The following is a 19,908-nucleotide window of genomic DNA, read 5'->3' on the forward strand; positions in this document are numbered from 1 at the left end:
AGAGCAGAGCTCTTCTCCTCACTGATGTACGTCAAGGGTAGACCCTGCCTGGCACATATATGTAGAGACTCAGTAAATACCTGAGTATTGTTGAATGAAGAAACAAGCACATATATACTAAAGACAGAGGACATTATGTCCTTCTTTAGAATTTCCCGGTTCATTGTCTTCCTCTTATTATGATCCTTCCGCTTGAAACGACATTGACAAAATATTTAACTGTGGCTCAGAAACCACCCCACCCCTCCACTCAACAAGGATAAAAGCAGACTAACAGACTGAACATAAAAACCCTGGCACTAATCACTATTTACACTTTTCACAGTGATTCAAGAGATCTATGCTGTTCTTACCTAATTGTCTTGCAGATACCTGGCACTGAGTCTTAACCTCTTACCATGAACTCAGGTTCACTTTCAAAACTTCCAGTAGCTGAGCTGCAAAGGAATTCCTGACCAAGAGTGCCACCTACTGATCAATAGGTGAGAAATCAGGACAATGAGGTAAAAAGTACAATCCAGTCTAACTTGAAAAGTAGGAAAAGATAGGAATGAAAAATCCCATCAAGTCAGTAAAATAAATTGCTTTTCCTAAAGAGTGCTAGCCAGGAGTTTAGTCTGAATTCTATAGCAGGAGTAAGTAAATATTGTTCAATTGTAAAGAATCATAATAACCCTCTTCAGAGAAGAGGAAACATCTCCAAAATATTAACAGGTCAACTAGTTTTCTACAAACAACAGCAAATTTTCACCAGTAACTTAAGAGTTATATTTAACACGCAAAGTAAATACATCTGTTGTTTTAATTTCCCCTCACACACAAATAAAAGCTAACCTAAGGAATTTTCTGTGGTGCAGTAGTTAAGAGTCTGCCTTCCAATGCAGGGGGTGTGGGTTCAATCCCTGGTTGGGCAGCTAAGATCCCACATGCCTCAGGGCCAAAAAACCAACACATAAAACAGAAGAAATATTGTAACAAATTCAAGAAAGACTTAAAAAAAAAAAAAGAAAACCTAACTTGAGATTTAAAATTCACTAGAAAAATATTACAGAAAAAGCATTTGAGATAATGCCAGAGCAGTTATATTTGAGGTTATACACTATACTTATTTTTTGGAGGGGGGAGGTCTTAGTTCCCTGGCCAGGGATTGAAACTGTGACCTCTGCACTGGAAGTGCAAAGTCTTAACCACTAGACCACAAGGGAAGTCCCTGAGGCTATACATTATAAAGTTTCTCCTCTTTATAAGGGTAGATAGACATCTTCTTGGTTACTTAAATGCAGTACTGTTCAGTGTCAGTGAACACAGGTCATGAATTCTAAGAAGGGCTCAAGAAATAAAATGGCATTTTCATGTTTATTTGCCAATAGCTGGTACTTCTTCATTATCAAAAGCCTCTTCTGTCTCCTGCCATGAGTAGTATTTGTGATGATGATTGGCTGACATATGCTCTAGGAAGCCATTTATTTAAATCATCTATTCACTTCTAACTTACATTCTAAGCACTTGATTTTCCTTTTATATTGTCTTCATTAAACAAAAAGGTTAATAAACACTTCACTGAGAAATTAATATTTGTTGGTGGTGGTGTTCAGTTGCTAAGTCATATCTGACTCTTTTGCAACCTCATGGACTATATCATACCAGGCTCTGCTACCTTGTCCGCCACTATCTCCTGGAATTTGCTCAAATTCATGTCCACTGAGTCAGTGAAGCTATCTAACTATCTCATTCTCTGCTACTCACTTCTCCTTTTGCCTTCAATCTTTCCCAGCATCAGGGTCTTTTCCAATGAATCAGCTCTTTGCATCAAGTAGCCAAAGTATTGGAGCTTCAGCTTCCACATCAGCCCTTCCAATGAATATTCAGGGTTGATTTCCTTTAGGACTGACTGGTTTGATCTTGCAGTCCAATGGACTCTCAAGAGTCTCCTTCAGCACCACAGTTCAACAGCATCAATTCTGTGACACTCAGTCTTCTTATGGACCAACTCCCACATCCGTACGTGATTACTGGAAAAACGATAGCTTTGATTGTAAGAATCTTTGTCAACAAAGTGATGTCTTTGCTTTTTAATACGCTGTATGGGTTTACACTGTCAAAAATCAGAAAGAGAATAATACAACGTGTTTTGAAAAACCCTAAAAGTCCGTCTAGTCAAGGCTATGGTTTTTCCTGTGGTCATGTATGGATGTGAGAGTTGGACTGTGAAGAAAGCTGAGCACCGAAGAATTGATGCTTTTGAACTGTGGTGTTGGAGAAGACTCTTGAGAGTCCCTTGGACTGCAAGGAGATTCAATCAGTCCACCCTAAAAGAGATCAGTCCTGGGTGTTCATTGGAAGGACTGATACTGAAGCTGAAACTCCAATACTTTGGCCACCTCATGCGAAGAGTTGACTCATTAGAAAAGACCCTCATGCTGGGAGGGATTGCAGGCAGGAGAAGGGGACGACAGAGGATGAGATGGCTGGATGGCATCACCAACTCGATGGACATGAGTTTGGATGAACTCCGGGAGTTGGTGACGGACAGGGAGGCCTGGTGTGCTGTGATTCATGGGGTCGCAAAGAGTTGGACACGACTGAGCGACTGAACTGAACTGAAAGAATAGAAATTTCCTAAGGAAAAACCTAAGGAAGGAAGCAAGTTTATACCTTCCATGTGTCTTCCCACTTTAAAAACAACACAGGAGCAGTAAATAGGAGAAATAAAAGAGTAGAAGTGGCTTTTAACAAAAACAAGAATAGCCCATTATTATACTCATGAACACATCAGGTTAAATGTAATAAATTCCAAGAAAAGATAATTTAGAAAAATGTATTTAATTATAAAAAAAATTTTTAAATAAAAAAGCAATGGCACAAATCATCACAAAGGTATTTAAGTGATCATATCCACAGGCTGCTCTTAATTAAAAATTTCTGACTGTTCTCATTAGCAGCATTTTCCCCTCCTAATTAGAGTGACATCAAGAGCTTCTGAGAATGTGCAATGTTTCCTATCCTAAAGTCCTACTGAAAAGTATCATAAACACAGTTTGTACAACATTCATGTACATCACTTTTATTCACTACACTCTAAACGTATAAAATATGGAACATTTCTCTCTCACTTCATTCCTCTTGTTTACAGTATGGAGGCTCATCTCTTATTATAATGGTTTGTGCATGAAAATTTCTGGGAATGGTCTTTCCACAGCATTTTAGTAAATTTGCTCTGATTAAAATAAGTACACAAACAAAAGCTTGTTCATATGATGGTGTCATACTCAGAAGAATAATTCTTCCTGCGACTCATTTATAAGTAAAAAAAAAAAAAAGAAGATCCCTCTTTCAGCAGAATACATTCTCAATGACTGGATCACACTATTGCACGTATTTGTACTGCTAATATGACAACAGGTAAAGCCAGTTACAGTATTTGTACTGCTAATACGACAATAGGTAAAGCCAGCTATATGACTTTTTAAATTTCATTTAGGAGACTACAGCTTACACGAAGTGATCTTCCACTCTCTCATTATCCATAATCCAGTTATTCCACATGGATATATTTTATTTATTCTGAATACATAAGTCTTAAACAGTGCAGTAAGAATTGGCAGTTTCTGACAGGTCTGTTTTCTTGATAGTAGATACAGTTCTGAGCACATACGTGAGCTGAACTGAAACAAAATGCAAGTCTCTTCGTGTGATACAGCACTAAGAAGTGGGAGGCCACTGTCTGAACAAATGACTCAAAGAGATGAATATTAATGTACGACAGAGACAGAAATATTGCTGAACTCAGTCTATTTCCAGAGGTACTGTCTTCACATCTTGCCATACCTGATCCTGGTTACCTTTCCAGCTGAAAAACAAACCCATCTGGGGGAAGGCAGGTGTCAGGAGGAGAGAAAGGTGAAAATGCACATTATTACTGTATACATCATTTTAGAACAGAAAAAGAGGGGGAAGAGAGTATATTTTCATATTAAAAAGGGATGTCGCATCTGGACACATTCCACGGAGTGGATGAAAATAGCCTACAAGCTAATTTAGCTCCTTTCTTCTCACTCCAGAGATGTTTTCTAATATGAATAATAATAATTAACATAATCTGGCAGCAGCACAAATCTAGAACTTTTTAAGGCTCAGTGTGTCACTATTCAAGAATAGGGTATATGTGAATAATAAGAGTCCCACCATTTATTTTATTTACACTCTTGACCCAGCAAGTATGATTAAGGGAGTCCTTATGGCTGGCTATCTTCAGCATAAATCTTCTATGATGGCTTTGACTTTATAACCCACTCAGCATTGGGGTTGAGTTGATATAAGTCCTTCATGTAAGTGTTGTCATCGAGGCAGCGTTCCCCTAGGAAAGAGATGTTACATCAGTGTGATACAGTGACTGGGGAGATAGAGAGGCAATTTTAAATTTAAGCTTTGTGGTTTAACTCTGGAGTCTTACACTTTGAAATAGGTATCATTTTTTCCCACCTCCCATAATATTATAAGGCTTGGGCCAATAATGGAAAAATTAATTGAGTAGTCCTTCTCCAAATGCACAGGTTTTCAAATGAAGTTAGGAAGTTGAAAATACTGTCTGTGATGGGCTTTTAAATGGTTCCTTAAAAGTTTATTTGCCTTTATTAAGTAAGAAACCATGCTTAATTCCCAATATCTAATAGCAAAATGCACAATAAAATAAATATACCAATACTTGATTAACAGAGTTAACAATCCAGATTTCTAGTGGAATTGTGACTTATTTAAATTTTTGAAGGAAACTTGATATTCTTAAATTCAGGTTTCAATATTTACTAAAATTTTTAAGTCCTAGAAAAGAATTCTACAAAACTTATCATAAGGTATTTTCAATGACTATTTTGAATTTATTTGTTGACAATTTTACTCTTACCATTTTAAGGATCAAAAAAAGAAGGAAGGTTTACTTTAAATTTTAATAAGAAGATGAGTACAACCCATTGATAGTTATAAGTGGGCAAATAAAATATGAGACATGGTCAAAACTAATCCATTTATCCTATTTCTATTTTATAAGGTACCAATGTATGTATGTATACATATGTGTTTTATGTAGCAGGCAATCAACAATGGCAAAATAACTTCTGCATTCACTAAAAAATACCCAATACTATACCATAATAAAAGTATCAACTCGGTCTTAAATAAGCTCACTCCCTTTATTAAGATGTGCTTTCAGTATATAAAGGGGCTTCCCTCATAGCTCAGTTGGTAAAGAACCTGCCTGCAATGCAGGAGACTTGGGTTCGATTCCTGGGTCAGGAAGATCCCCTGGAGAAGGAAATGGCAACCCACTCCAGTGTTCTTGCCTGGAGAATTCCATGGAGAGAGGAACGTGGCGGGCTACAGTCCATGGGGTCATAAGAGTTGGACATGACTGAGTGACTTTCACTACTACTACCTATCAGCATATAAAAAAGAAAGAGGTTTTGAAAAAATTCATTAACCATTTTAGAAGTTATTTCTATTTTAGGGAACTTGCCTTTGGCTCAAGGTCCACATAGAAGGAGCTCTAAAAGAGCCAGAACAGAAAGGCCAGACCATTAAAAAAAAAAAAAAAAAAAATCTCATCAACTATAGTACTCATCAACTGTCTACAGAGTGTTATATTTTACTTCAAATTTCCTTTTCTCTCCCAAAGATATAAAAAACCACCACTGGCAATGTCAAATAAGCCTATGGAATAAAAGATTAAAAAAAAAATGTGCTTACCAATATTTCCTCCAATTTCATACAAAAAAACTTCCCCATTCTTGAGAGTCTGGGCAACTCCACTAGCAGGGAGAAAACAAACTGATTAGTTGCATCATCAGACAGCTTGCAAGTAAATCACTTTAATGTGCTTGGGGAATTCTAGCTTGTATGGAAAATTCATAACTTAGACATACTGTAATTATCTACACGTTTGTATTTTCCCATCTGTTAAATGTGTTGAACAGTAATAAAAATGTCACACCTGTAAATTAAAATAAACAAATGGAATCGTACATCCAAAGGTGAAATAATAAATCAGTACCTAAATTTGTAAAGTTAAAAAGAAAAGTAACATTTTAGCTGTCCATAAAATTATTAATATGGTCATCTATTTTGCATAGGGGCCAAAAAGGTCCTCATGAAACTCTAAGAAGAAATGTTTGCACATTGCATTTATTCAATAGTATTTCTCACAGGTTTGCTGTGCTGATCACTCTAATAGTGTACAAGATGAATATAAAGAATATAGCGCAGTTCATAAGCCTCCCTGTGCTAACTGTCCCAATATGGGAGGTAAATGCTCTCAAAATAGAACCAAACACTCATTACGATGACTTTACAAGTAGAATGCATCTACAGGTTTACTCTCTTCGAAGAGTAAAGTCTCCAGAACATTAGGTTTAACAGTGGCAAAATAAAGTGCTTTACAAACATCTCTATTATCTGGGAAACTTGCCAAAAATCTGATTTAATATGCCTAGGTCAAGCCCTAGAATCTGGTTTTTAAGTACTCTCTGGTAGACTCTGATGCACAGAAGGGTTTGCGAACCACTGACAGAGGACCTGAGGACAAACTCCCCGGAACTGACAAGAGAAAACCAAGGCTGACTTTTACCCAAACCAGCAGAAAGATGTGATACAGCAGAAGCTCTCCTAATCAACCATTCAGTGGCCCCTCGAGTTACCCAGCTCCATCTACTCTGCTGTCCACAGCACCCTGACCACTCAGGGCTATGGGAGTTCTCGCGCTTACCATCCTCCCTGTTGAGCCATATCCTGACCAAGAGACAACTCACTTTGCTTCCAAACTGGGGTATGCTTATTTTTGAAATTAAATAATTTAATAATTACATTTTCATTTTTAATACAGCATATAACCTGATAAACTATAATGAGAGCCATTATTTTTACGAAAACCAAATGGAATGTTTTGGGAGACGGAAAAAAATCTAGTCAGGTTATTGTTCTCAGATTGCCTCTCCAATATTTATATTCTTATTTTACTTTAAAGAAACCTAAACTAGATTTTCTGGTATACATTACCTTTCACTTAACACTAATCAACAAATCCATAACTAAAGAAAAGGCAACAGCTATTACCAAAGACTGGCGAATGAATGTATAATTTATTGCACATTTATTTTATGTCATTTGTGTGTTCTTGGCTTCAGTAGAGAAACCAGGGGAGGAAAAGGATGGAGGGAAGTGGGGTTTCCCACTGTCTCTGTACAAGTGGAAGGCAAAGAAGGAGAGCAAAGTCACGGAAGAAAAGATACATATAAGTATTTATTGAAAACATCACTTATTAGATGGCCCAGACAGATAATACTATGTACTTCCTGGTCATTTTCCTATTTAATTATCACACGGCTATAACGTGGGTCCACTTTTACAATGAAGAGCCTGAGACTTACAGAGATGATAAAAACTAGCCTAACATAAAACAGGAAAATCTAGTATTTGGATCCGTATTATCTGGTTCAAGCATCCCCAAGCATAAAAGAAAGGGCTGAGCACTGGGAGGAGAAAAGGCAAATGGACTATGAAGTTTGCTAGACCTCTCTTTGGGTGGAGCAGGAGGGGAGAGAAGGGGTGGTAGAAGAAAGGATTCTGCTTTAGTGGGTAGCACATGTTTGCTTAATAAAAGCACCACAAGCAGTAAATCCAAATAGACAAAGGACAACTGTCACAAAACTGGTACTTTCTTATAAGAATATGTCTACCATTATCCTACTCTACCCTAACTATAAAAGTCACAGTGGAGTGTATCATACAACTTCAGTCACACCTTATATTACCTACAAGCAGAGGAGCACAACTGCAGATTAAATTGAGCATCTGGGTCCTGCAACTAAACACTGCATAAATTAAACTATGTCTAGCCTGGAAGAGCTGCTTATATCTGAAGTCTGGCCAGATCTTCAGGTACACACTTTGGGAGAGGATGGGAAGCCATTCCCAATGGGAAGAATGGCATCTACTTGGTCAGCTCAGGGAATAGAGAGGAAGTGGATTGATTTCCTCGAGGCAGAGAGACCTTTTAGGGAGCAAAGACATCCAAGAAACTCCAACTGCTCCCAGAACCTAATTCCCCCCGCCCCCCCCCAATTCCAACTGGTCCAGGAATTAATCCCCTCAAAGTCCATCTACTCCCAGACTCTACATCAGTGGTCCCCAGATCCATGATGATCTCTTGGTCCCCGAGTCAATAAAGAGAGGGGTTAAAGGACTTCCTTTGCGGACAAACCCCAGATTTAGAATTCAGCTCCACCACCCAGGTGACAAGTGACCTTGAAAGTCTCAAGTTTCCTTATCAGTAAAATGGAGGTAATGATAGTACTTCCCTCAGAGTGTGGTTGAGAGGGAAGTTTAAGCCCAGAATTACCAATAAGCCTCTCTTTTATTTCATCACCATCTGTTAACTACACAGGCTCATGTCTTCTTCCAATTTACAAACCACAAGGGAAGACACTTTAAGATATTTTTTATACCCTTTTCAACATCTAGCAGAGGGCCATAGACAGAGCAGAGACATATTAAATACATGCAGTTCTGTATTAAAACTGGAGAAATTTTGACAGAAAACTTGAATGAAAGAATGAAGAGATTAAATTCTATCAGAGATGAAATCAATATAAAGAAGCTAAACAGCTAATGCCTCTGAGGTCTCTGACTTTAAAAAAAAAAGTTAGATTTATTTATTTCAATAAGTGGAAATGAGAAAGGAAAGCATTAAAATATAATTTTAGCTAAAAATAAGAATTTGAACACTGAAATATCCATACCCTGTTTGAACCTCCAAAATTCAAGAAAAGATATCTCAAACATGTCTCAAAAAGTATGTATTGGGAAGGTGTGAGGGAGGTTCAAGAGGGAGGGGACATATGTATACTTACGGCTGATTCACATTGTTTGTTGTATGGTAGAAACCAATACAACATTGTAAAGCAATTATTCTCCAGCTTAAAAGGGATGCCAATGGCTTTCAAAAGACTCCTCCTGCCTCATCAGCCCCATAACAGAGGGGAAGACGTGGTGGTCTCTACTGAGGAGGGTGTGCTTTGACCTGTGACTTCAGAACTCCTTTGGCCATCTGTTCCCTCTGAATTCTTTATACCTTCTGTCTTAAAATTTAAGCGTTTCTTTGTATTCATTATATTTCATTGAAAAAGTTGTATCTTTTGTTTTAATCCCACTGTATCCTAATTAGTGATTTTCCTAACAGACTACACATAGTAATTAACCTCCAATCACCATATTCTGGAAAGAATACTGAGTAGTGTCATGTGCCAAGTCCACTGCAGACAGAGCGAAGGAATGCTCAGACCGCCTGCCTGCAACAGGCTCAACTTGAACACAAACTACACGCGATGAACTCGACTCATTCCAACAGTATTATTTTTAGGTCTCCTTTTCTCTTCTGCTAACATTTTAAGTCCTTCACACCAGCCATCGTTTAGAAAAAAAAGAAAAAAAGCGGGGAGGGAGAGAGAGCAAGTGAGTGATACCATGCAATAATTAAAACAAAACAGGCCTCTACCTTTCTTGGCTGAGAAATCTGGCAAGTACATCACTGGCTTTGAGTTCTTCAGTTAGCTGTATTGCCATGGAAACTTTCGAAAGATGGGGAGCTTGTACTCGAATCACTCCCTGAGGAACGTCAGCCTGCAAAGCAATCATGACACTGGAACAAAGCTGGCAGCAGCTGGAACGTGTAACTCTGTACAATGCATTATACGGTAAGTGTGCTTAACTACTATGCATTTTACTTCACTACATAAAAACCTTAACTACTGTATAATGTAATTTACTAAATTACATCAAACCTCAAATATCCTCTTAATGGTGATAGGGGAACTTTATAATGCCTGTGCAGTAATGCTTAATTATTTTTAAAGATGTAAAGAATGACAGCAATAACCATTACTGCCATATTAAGTGCTGATTTCTGAGTATTATCTACTGGAGGGTGCTTCTTCATGTAGCAATTTATGAAATTGAATCAGAATGAAGTTACTTTGCGGGCTATTGCAATGTATGCATTAAAAAAAAAAAATCTTCCTGCACATTCACAAAACTTCACAAAAATTTTGTCCCTGAGAGTATTAAAATAAATGAAGCATACTTTTCCAATACATTTGTATTGTGTCAGTACCTCACTTGGTTGATAAGCACACACTGGGACTGCACACTTTGAACCTGAGATGACTCATTCTAAATCCTGTGCCCACAGATGTTAAGAACATTTTATGTATTTGGGAGGCTATCAAAGAAAGATTTTGAGGATTATAATATCAAAACATCAACTATGGCATTCAAAATATTAGACTTAATTAAGTCCTAATGGTTCTGCTAAAATAAATACTAACTTATTATTTATAACCATATGCTCTTGAACAGACCTTAGACCAGACAGCATGCACAAATTATGTTTAAACATAACGCTTTAAACACTACAAATACCCTGTTTAATTCAACCAGAATGTACTAAGCATCTACTGAGTACCGCACTGTACTACTGATGTTTAGCAAATTTATTTACTTAGCCAGTAAAGAAATAAGACACAAGTCCTTTGGTGCATAATAATTTTGTGCTCACAGCATCATTTTTTAATGTATATGGTGTTGAATTTTTTTTAATAAAGTATAAATATACCATACATGGAATTAATGTGATGCTTTTCAACATGTAACAAAAATAAGATCATTTTTAGATTAGGTTGCATAAAAAAAATAGGTGTCCTCAAAAGATATAAGATTGCTTCTCAGTGACATCTGAAATGTAGTATGGGAAAAGTAAAGAAAAGTGATACTGCACAGGACTATCAAAGGAGCAAAGGGCTGTGTATGACGACAATGGTATTGTTCCCCCAGACGAATCCCAAACACCTACTTCACCTGTAGAGACAGCCTGCGCCCTCATCTGACCGCTCAGTGAAGCCCTATAGGGGGCATGCCCCTCCAAGCCACACAAAGACAAATCACGTGGGGCTGCCCACTGGCCATCCAGCTGGGGATGGACTGCATTCCTAGCACCCTGGCCTGAGTCCTCTCCCTGGGGATACTGTGCTCAATGCATCCCTGATCCTAGCCTGTGCCCTGACCCCTCAACTCCTGCTCAATTTCTCCCATCCAGCCTGGACCCTTGCCTTGGTCTCTTGACTTCCAGCTTCTGAGGCTTGTAGTTTAGCCTAGTCTCTGACCTCCACCTCACCTCTAACTTACAAGGCTAATTTGCCGTTTTCCTTGATTCTAAGACATATTTTCATCTGTAATATTTTGGAAAATGAGCAGGTTCTTACAATGACTGGGCATTTCATGTGCTACTGTTGTCATCCTTTTCCAAAGCAGTTATTCAATCAATGAAGCACCTTGTAACTCAAGGATTATGCTATATGCACTTCGCCCTTGGGGTTCATCTCTAGCTTCTATCCTGCTATGGTGATTCTGCCTGCTGGCCTGGCCTCAGCTGTTTCCTCATAGGACGTGACAAACAATAAGCTTGGCCTGATAACTTGAATGTTGGAGTGATAATTGTAATAGCAACAGTACTGAGTCTGTGTTCATAAAATCCAATCTACCTTGTCTACTCAGTGAAAAAAATATTGGTATTTTGGTTTCTGTTAGTCTATTATTACCATACTATAGGAGGGTCTTAAATAGCAGGTTCAGGTTTGCAGATCAGCATCCAGTTTACCCTGATTTAAAAGTTAGGAAATTCTGCTAAAGTCATAGTGTCAACTATCCTGACAAAGAGGGTTTCTTTGGTGAAAGTCATAGTCATAGAAATTATTTCCATAATTATATCTTCTACAATCCTAGATTATCAAAAAGGGCAGGAAAACCTATACTGACATTTAAAGTGAAGTAAGATGATATGATTAAGTTTTTAAATATAGAAGGTCCTACAATAAATGAGTTATAAAATCAAAATGACCCAGAAAAATAATAAATCTGCTATAGAGAGTTCAGGCATATAGCAACCTTCCTCTGCTCCCTGCCTCTCCCCACTATTCCTTGTGGCACATTCCATTCTTTGGATAAAAAAAATGACAGTCAAAATTTGCTGAAAATACCCACGCTTTCCTGTATTTATGTACATTTTCCTCCCCTTCTGAAATATTCCCTGGTATCCATCCATTTTTCAAGGCCAAGCTCACATACCTCAAACCCCGTGGAACACTCCATAGATGGTTTCTGACTTCACAGAATCAAAAGGAAATTCCTCTTTCCATTGAAATTCCCACTGAATCTCTTTTATAATGGAGATCCTAATTTATGACACTTGCATTCTAGTAACATGCCACATATCTGAGTCACATCTGTAGCCATCTTTCAATGTTTATTGATTAAATGAGTCACTCAAAAATATTTTTCACTAGGGACTTCCCTTGTGGGGCCAGTGCTTAAAACTCTATGCTCTCAATTCAGGGAGCATGGGTTTGATCCCATGTCAGGGAATTAAGATCCTACATGCACATAGTATAGAAAAAGTCTCACTCAAAATCATATGCTAATAAAAGTAAAATTTCTCCAGAATAAAACTATAGCAATGAGCACTTTCCTTAATAGCAAAACATAGTCTTAGGAATATTGTCTAAAATAAAAAAGTTAAGTTGCCTCTATCTACCATATGATATTACTATTCCCCTTGCTACTGAGAAAAGACAGGGAGGGAAAGAGAACAGAGGATGCAGTCACTTTCCCCCCAAGGCATCTCATGAACAGCTGAAGACCCCTAATAATAGGACCATGGCTACACTTCCCAAATGAGTTCGGGGATCATACTGTGGAGAGTATGGCCAAGCTTTCTTGCAAAACACAACAGTGAGATCAGGATGGTGTGAGGAGTTGTACCCAATAGACAGCACCGCACCTCTCATGGGCATCCAGACTCTCTTTGATTGTTAGTTTAGAAGGAAGAGGCCCAGGTACCAGCATCTGAAGGCACTTGAGAGTTCTCAAGTGTATGTGAAAAGTCAGGTAATTGCTGTACTTTTGGCTTTTGCCAGTATATGGGAAGCAGCTTGTGTTTAGGTTGCTTACGGCTATGAAATTAAAGATTTCCTACACTTTCCCTCTGTGTGTGTGTGTGTGTATGTGTGTGTGTTCATGGGGAGGAAGAGAGAGGGAATTCTCAAAGAGTGTTTATTTCCATGGTAATACATCTCATCCAAATTCTCACTACACTACAATAAAAAGACTGTGAGCCTCACTCAATTTGAATCTATTCTGCTCTTTACTGTTGGAGGAAAAATTAGCTTAACTGATACATGTCATAGTTAAAGATGAAGCATTTGAAAGTTGTTTCTGGAAAGTTTTCCCTGGTATCTTGACAAGGATAGAAAAATGGTATGTACTAAAGATGACAAACAGTAAACGATGTCAAAGTTCTCATTTAAATAGTGTATGACAATTACTATCAAGCTCCAAAATCATGGTGTGTCAAATACTAATGATGTTAGTACACTAATTACACTGAGCTGCCAAGCTTTGAATAGACACAACATGCCTGTTGACTGGAGAAGGCAATGGCAACCCACTCCAGTACTCTTGCCTAGAGAATCCCATGGACAGAGGAGCCTGGTAGGCTGCAGTCCACTGGGTCGCGAAGAGTCCGACAAGACTGAGCGACTTCACTTTCACTTTTCACTTTCCTGCATTGGAGAAGGAAATGGCAACCCACTCCAGTGTTATTGCCTGAAGAATCCCAGGGACAGGGGAGCCTGGTGGGCTGCTGTCTCTGGGGTGGCACAGAGTTGGACATGACTCAAGCGACTTAGCAGCAGCAGCAGCTGACTCTGTCTCTTACTTCTTAGAATTCTTTTGGTGTGCTTGTGAGCTGAAGTTTTATAATGTACAAAAAGACTGGGAAAGAGCATTATTTGACTAACGTGATTAAAAATTAGTCACAAAGGATTTCACAACTTACAAAATGCTAGTTAATTTCTTACGTATGCAAAGACTGTTAAAATAGAGAAAATAATCTCATATGGTCCTCACATGTTCTACATATTGAAGTCAAGTATATTTTTAAAAACAGGATCTTATTTCTTACTATTTGATAAAATAAACAATGATTTTATCATTTTTTTCAAAAGGTGCAGACAAATACTCTGTTGCTTATATTTTTATACCCTAGAGATTAGAAATTTAATGTCAGACCCTTAGAAGAAACTTTGATTTCCTTTTTTAAATTAAAAGATAACTTAAATGTAAAGCTGACATCTTTTAATACTACCCCCCACCCAAAACAAACAAACAAACAAACAAACAAAAAACCACACCTCTGTCTTCAAAGGGGCAAACTGGAAATACAGCTTTCTCAAAAAAAAAGCCAAATATAATACGTATTTTGGAAAATTTAACAAGGACATTTTAGCAGGGTATCTTCAACTAAAATGGCATGTTCATCACTTTAGTTTGTTTGGAGGTGGAGATACAAAAATCATTCTCTGTTATCTTGAACTGTTTGATTTTAATTGTGCTTTTGTAACCCAAATGCTTAAACTTTTATCCACCTTACAGACACAGAGAATTTTAAAGGTCTGAAATAAGTTTTATCATTAATAAGCACTTAATTGACAATGAAATAAATTCTGATATTTTTTACTTTTAATATGGTATTTTTTAGGCACTATAAAAAATTAGAGAACATCTGAAAGAAATAAGATTTTATGCTTGATATTGTGATTTGATTTTCCATATGTGTCCCCAAGTAGAGCCAGACACTATTTCTAGACCCAAAGCAGATGCTTGAAACAATACCTGTGACAATGCTCTGGGTCTGAGCTGTTACGAGAAACCACAGATGGGATTCTAAACAGAGTTGTGACTAGACACACAACCTCAGCCACAAATGACCCAGAGTCTACACCACACTGCTGCCAACTCCAGGATTCTTCTGAAATGGCAGAAGATGAGAGTACCAGATTTCTTTTTCATGTCCAAAACCCCAAAAATGTCACAAGATCATTTTGGAACTTTTAGCAAGTCATGTAAACTCTCTAAAGCTCAAGTTCCTCAACTGTTAATTAAGGGTGTGACCAGCAGATCATCCTGAGTTAACACTGAAATTCAACCTCAGGGAAGAAAATGTTTGTTTCCTCTATAATGATGGCAGATGGAATGAGCAGCTTGCCTTATTTCACAGAACCTCACAGAGCCCTGCTCTCTGCTCATGCTCTCTCATAAATGCAGTTTCCTTTTACTTTTAGAGGAATACTGGACTGATAGAAGAAAAATCACACAGATCTAAGTCCACAATGGACTTGAAGCCTGTGTGATTCAGCAGTTCATAACCAAATGCTCATCAAAGCTGCCCAAGATCCTTTTTAAACAGAGATGCAAAATGAGGTAATTATAGGTGAAATGATGAAAGCTCTATGATTTCCCTAAAAATACTAAAAGGAAAAATGGTGTGGAAGACAAGATGAAACAAGATATAAAAATGTGTTTGATGGTTGGTAATAGGTTTATGGAAGTTCACATACTATTCTATTTTTGTGTACGTTAGAGAAATTCCATAATAAAATTAAATTTATATGCACACAAACACATGTACACCAAATGGGGGAAAATTACCCTGACAGTTTTTAATACAAGACACATGTGTATGCCCTGTGCTGAGAGATTCTGATTCACAGGGTCCAGGAAGTGGCCTAGTCATTATTTTTTGCTATTTACTTAAAAAAAAAATAATCCTACAGAGGCCCCTACTGCATACTTCTGGCTAAGCACCATTAAGCTGTTCTTACTCTCATTTTATAGAAGAAATTGAGACCCAGAGAGAGAGAAAGTGATTTGCCATTAACATCTCATTAATGGCAAAGCTAGGGCTATATCAAGACATATGACCTCTGGTGTTTGATGCAGCGTGTTTATATATATATGTGCGTGTGCATGTCTCTGTGTGTGTGTGTATGATATCAATCCTAACTCAAGTTGAAGGTAATCAGAAAATGGTTCTTTTCAAGTGGTTGATAATTACATTATTTTTCACGAAGTGTTTCCTCCTGTTGTAATTAATAGATAAGTCTCATTAGTACTTGGAAATTCACATTTGTATCAAACAATTACTATGCTGCAGCCATTATAAACATTGCTTGTTAAATAGATTGAGTGTGTCCCTTACATTCTGGTTTAAACTATTAATCCACCTAGTCCAGCATGTCTTAATAACAGGAATACCTTGTTATATACAGTTAGCATTCAGAGGGCGTTAAAAAAAAATATTAGCTTGATGAATTCTCATTGGGGAAAAATCACAACTAACCTTGCAAATGCAAAATCCAGAGGATCTCTTATCCAACTTTACTCAACCTCTCTGTAGCATTTGGTACTAGGACCAAACTCCATTACCCTACTCTTCTCCCCAGGGCAGCTACAACACAATCTTCAACTTTCTGTTCCTTCCTATTACTTCCTGGCCTCTTCTACCAGTTCCTTTTCCATGGCCCACTATTTAAATATTTGCATTTTTGCTTTTTTTTTTTTCTTTTTCATTTCTTACCCTATGTACCCACTTGTGTAAAAAGAATCACTCTATGGCTTCAAGTACAGTCTCTGTGTTGGTCCCAAATGCATGCCTCCAGCTCTGTCCACCCCCCTGAGCTTCAGGTCCATGTAGACAACTTTTACATAAGCATGTCAACCCCAAATGCCAAAAACGGACTACCCCGAAATCTTTTCCTTTTGTCGGATGTTTTATCTTGATGACAAAGTCTCCCAAGGTAAAATCAGCAAGTCATTCTAGATTCCTTCTTCTTCTACATTCCTCACATCCAATCAGTTTTACCATCTCACTGATAAGGGTCTTACAGGCTCACAGTCAACACTCTTTTCATTCCCAAAGCTGGGGCTTAGCTCAGCCCAAGCCTGTTTTTAAAGCTATATATTAAACATATGTAATAATGGCAGTAAAACGTGTTCATTTTATTACTACACCTAAGCCCAGGATTTGGGATACATACATATATACATACATACATATATATATATATATATATATCCTTCTCAGAATTTTTCTGTGCTCTGTGGGTGAGACAGGCTAACAGTAAAGAGACCTGGATTTAAAGTCCTATAGACTTGGTTTCAAATTCCAGCTCCACAACTTCCTATCTAGATAACCTTAAGTAAATTATTTACGATTGCTAAGCCTCACTTTCCTGATCTGTAAAAAAAAAAAAAAAAAAAAAACACGAGACTATTTTAAGAGTAAACTCCAACTAAACAGCAGTAGCAAACTGCAAGAAATACTAAACAAAATGTGGGTAACATGTTTAGCAGCATACCTGACCTCTGATAAGCATTCAAAATAAGGATAATTATTATCCCTTACAAATATAGCAATAAACAACTCACTGATTTGTAATTTCTTCCTTCAACATATTACAAATATCTTCCAATGTCATATACACACTTTTCCACTTTCATGGTATTTCATTAGATAGATATGCCATAACATATTTAACTGACCACCTGTCTCCTTTTGGATTATTTCTAATTTTGACCCATACAAAGAAAACGGCAATGAACTTAAGCATAATTATTTGCATGATTTTGAGGATTTTGACACATGCTCTCCAGAGAGATTTGACCAATTTATTTATATATACTCCAATTAACAATGAACTTAGCTGACATCTCCTACCTAACTTTTTCTCACAATATCCTTCACCTGCCAAGCATAACAACTGCTCTAAAATGCAAATACAATCATGTTACCTCCTGGGGGGGTGGTCACAACTTTCAGCAGTTCCCCACCATATACACAATAGAAGCCTGGTTCCCCCTGGAGCCCCATTTCCGCCTTCTTTCTGTCCCTGCCCTCCATGCACCTTACTGGCCAGGATGACTTAATTTTCCCTCCAAACACCTTCAGTCATCCTCACTTAGATATCCAACACGCACCTTCTACTCAACAGACCCTAAATTGAAATTGTGATCTTCCCTAAGTGTCAATCCCATTCTTCAATTTCTTAGGCCAAAAACTTCTGAATCATTCTGGACTTTTTTCTTTCTTTTTTTTTTTTTTACAACTCATTTCAGCATCAAGAGATCCCAATGGCAGGACTCCCTGGCAGTCAGTGGTTAGGACTCTGCGCTTCTACGGCAAGGCACATAGGTTTGATCTTTGATTAAGGAACTAAGGTCCTGCATGATGTATGGTGTGGCCAAAAAAAGAAAAAAAAAATTAAATAAAAATCCCAATGGTCTAACTTCAAAAAATATCCAGAATTTTACCACCCCTCAATCTCCTGGTCTGTCACTCAGATTATGACATGAACCTCTTAGAAGGTCTCCCTATTCTATCTTCACTCTCCTAGAGTCTGTTTTCAAAACAACAGACCAAGGGATCATTTTAAAATATAGATTTTCAAGCCTTTCTTCAAAAGCCTGAAATGATCGTGCTTCACCCAGGGCAAACCCAGATTCCTAACAATGGCCTACAAGGCCCTGCATAATCTGGTCCCACTGTCCCACTGACTTCATTACATACATTGTCCTCCTTGCTGGCTCCACTCCAATCACAATCACTTCTTGCCAGTCCCCAAGTGCCTTAAGGCTTTCGTGCAATCTATTCCCTCCACCTGGAAAGTGCTGCCTAAAATACAGACCCAGCTTAGTTCCCTGCCCTCCTGCACATCATCCCCAGACCACCCAACTTAACACTGCAAGACACTCCCCTCTCCCGATTCCTCTTTTTCTGCCCTACTATTTTTATTATTATTTTAGGTGCATTTAACCACATACTCGGAGAAGGCAATGGCACCCCACTCCAGTACTCTTGCCTGGAAAATCCCATGGATGGAGGAGTCTGGTAGGCTGCAGTCCATGGGGTCGCGAAGAGTCAGACACCACTGAGCGACTTCGATTTCACTTTTCACTTTCATGCATCGGAGAAGGAAATGGCAACCCACTCCAGTGTTCTTGCCTGGAGAATCCCAGGGACGGGGGAGCCTGGTGGGCTGCCCTCTATGGAGTCACACAGAGTTGGACACAACTGAAGTGACTTAGCAGCAGCAGCAACCACATACTAACATACTATATAATGTATTAATTTTATTTTAATTTTAAAATTTAAGCTGTATAAGAGCAGCAAGCTTTATCTGTTTTGTTCATAGAATGTATTTTGAGTGCCTAGAACAGTGTCTGGCACATAACAGGCACGCATCCAAGAACTGTTTAACAAATAAAACATCTCAGGCAGTTTCATTCAAATGATTTGGGTGGAGAGTCAAGAAACACAAACCAACACGAAAAATCTGGAGTGGGCAAGGGGGGATAGTTTATGGAAACATAGATGGCCTGTGTTCCTGGTGTCTCAGATGGTAAAGAATCTGCCTGCAATACATAAGACCCAGGTTAGGTCCCTGGGTTGGGAAGATCCCCTGGAGAAGAGAATGGCTATTCACTCCAGTATTCTTGCCCGGAGAATTCCATGGACAGAGGAGCCTGGCAGGCTCCAGTCCATGGGGTTTTAAAGAGTCGAACATGACTGAGTGACCAACACACACATGTTCCACCCAAGTGAATAGCTGCTACTCAGATCCAGGCAATTGCTACTCTGCCGGAAACAGATTCCCCCTAGGGCAAGGAAACGTGAGGGTACTCCCACTTCCAATATGTCCAGTTAAGATGGATGTCCAGACTTTAAGGTTAAAATGTTTTAAAATGCTGGCAACTGATGGGACTTAGGTAGAAAACTAATTGGTGACTCACCACATAACCACAGTACTTGACATTATCTTGTACTTTGTTGTTCTGTAATTGTTGCCCAATATTTTTTCTCCTTAATAAAATGATAGTAGCTTGAAAAAAAAATTCTGGCAATTGATGAAATTGTTTCAACTAAAATGACAAGCTAAATGACCTCCACTGTGGGCCACGATCACCCATGGA

The 19,908-nt window shown here is 38.2% G+C and overlaps 1 protein-coding gene across 2 annotated transcripts in view; it reads right to left on the reverse strand.

The window, feature by feature from the left end:
* Window positions 1–2,804: 2,804 nt before the first annotated feature.
* Window positions 2,805–19,908, reverse strand: part of ARHGAP18 (Rho GTPase activating protein 18) — a 132,980-nt gene continuing 115,876 nt past the window's right edge. For both annotated transcript variants that reach the window (XM_070796144.1, XM_019967414.2), the window contains 3 exons: window positions 9,545–9,669; window positions 5,743–5,804; window positions 2,805–4,357 (listed from right to left, as the gene is read on the reverse strand). In XM_070796144.1, coding sequence (XP_070652245.1) covers window positions 4,266–4,357; window positions 5,743–5,804; window positions 9,545–9,669 — 279 coding nt within the window. In that variant the 3' untranslated portion in view covers window positions 2,805–4,265. The remainder of the gene's footprint in view (window positions 4,358–5,742; window positions 5,805–9,544; window positions 9,670–19,908) is intronic.

This window comes from Bos indicus, chromosome 9, assembly GCF_029378745.1.
Source record: "Bos indicus isolate NIAB-ARS_2022 breed Sahiwal x Tharparkar chromosome 9, NIAB-ARS_B.indTharparkar_mat_pri_1.0, whole genome shotgun sequence".
Classification (NCBI taxonomy): domain Eukaryota; kingdom Metazoa; phylum Chordata; class Mammalia; order Artiodactyla; family Bovidae; genus Bos; species Bos indicus.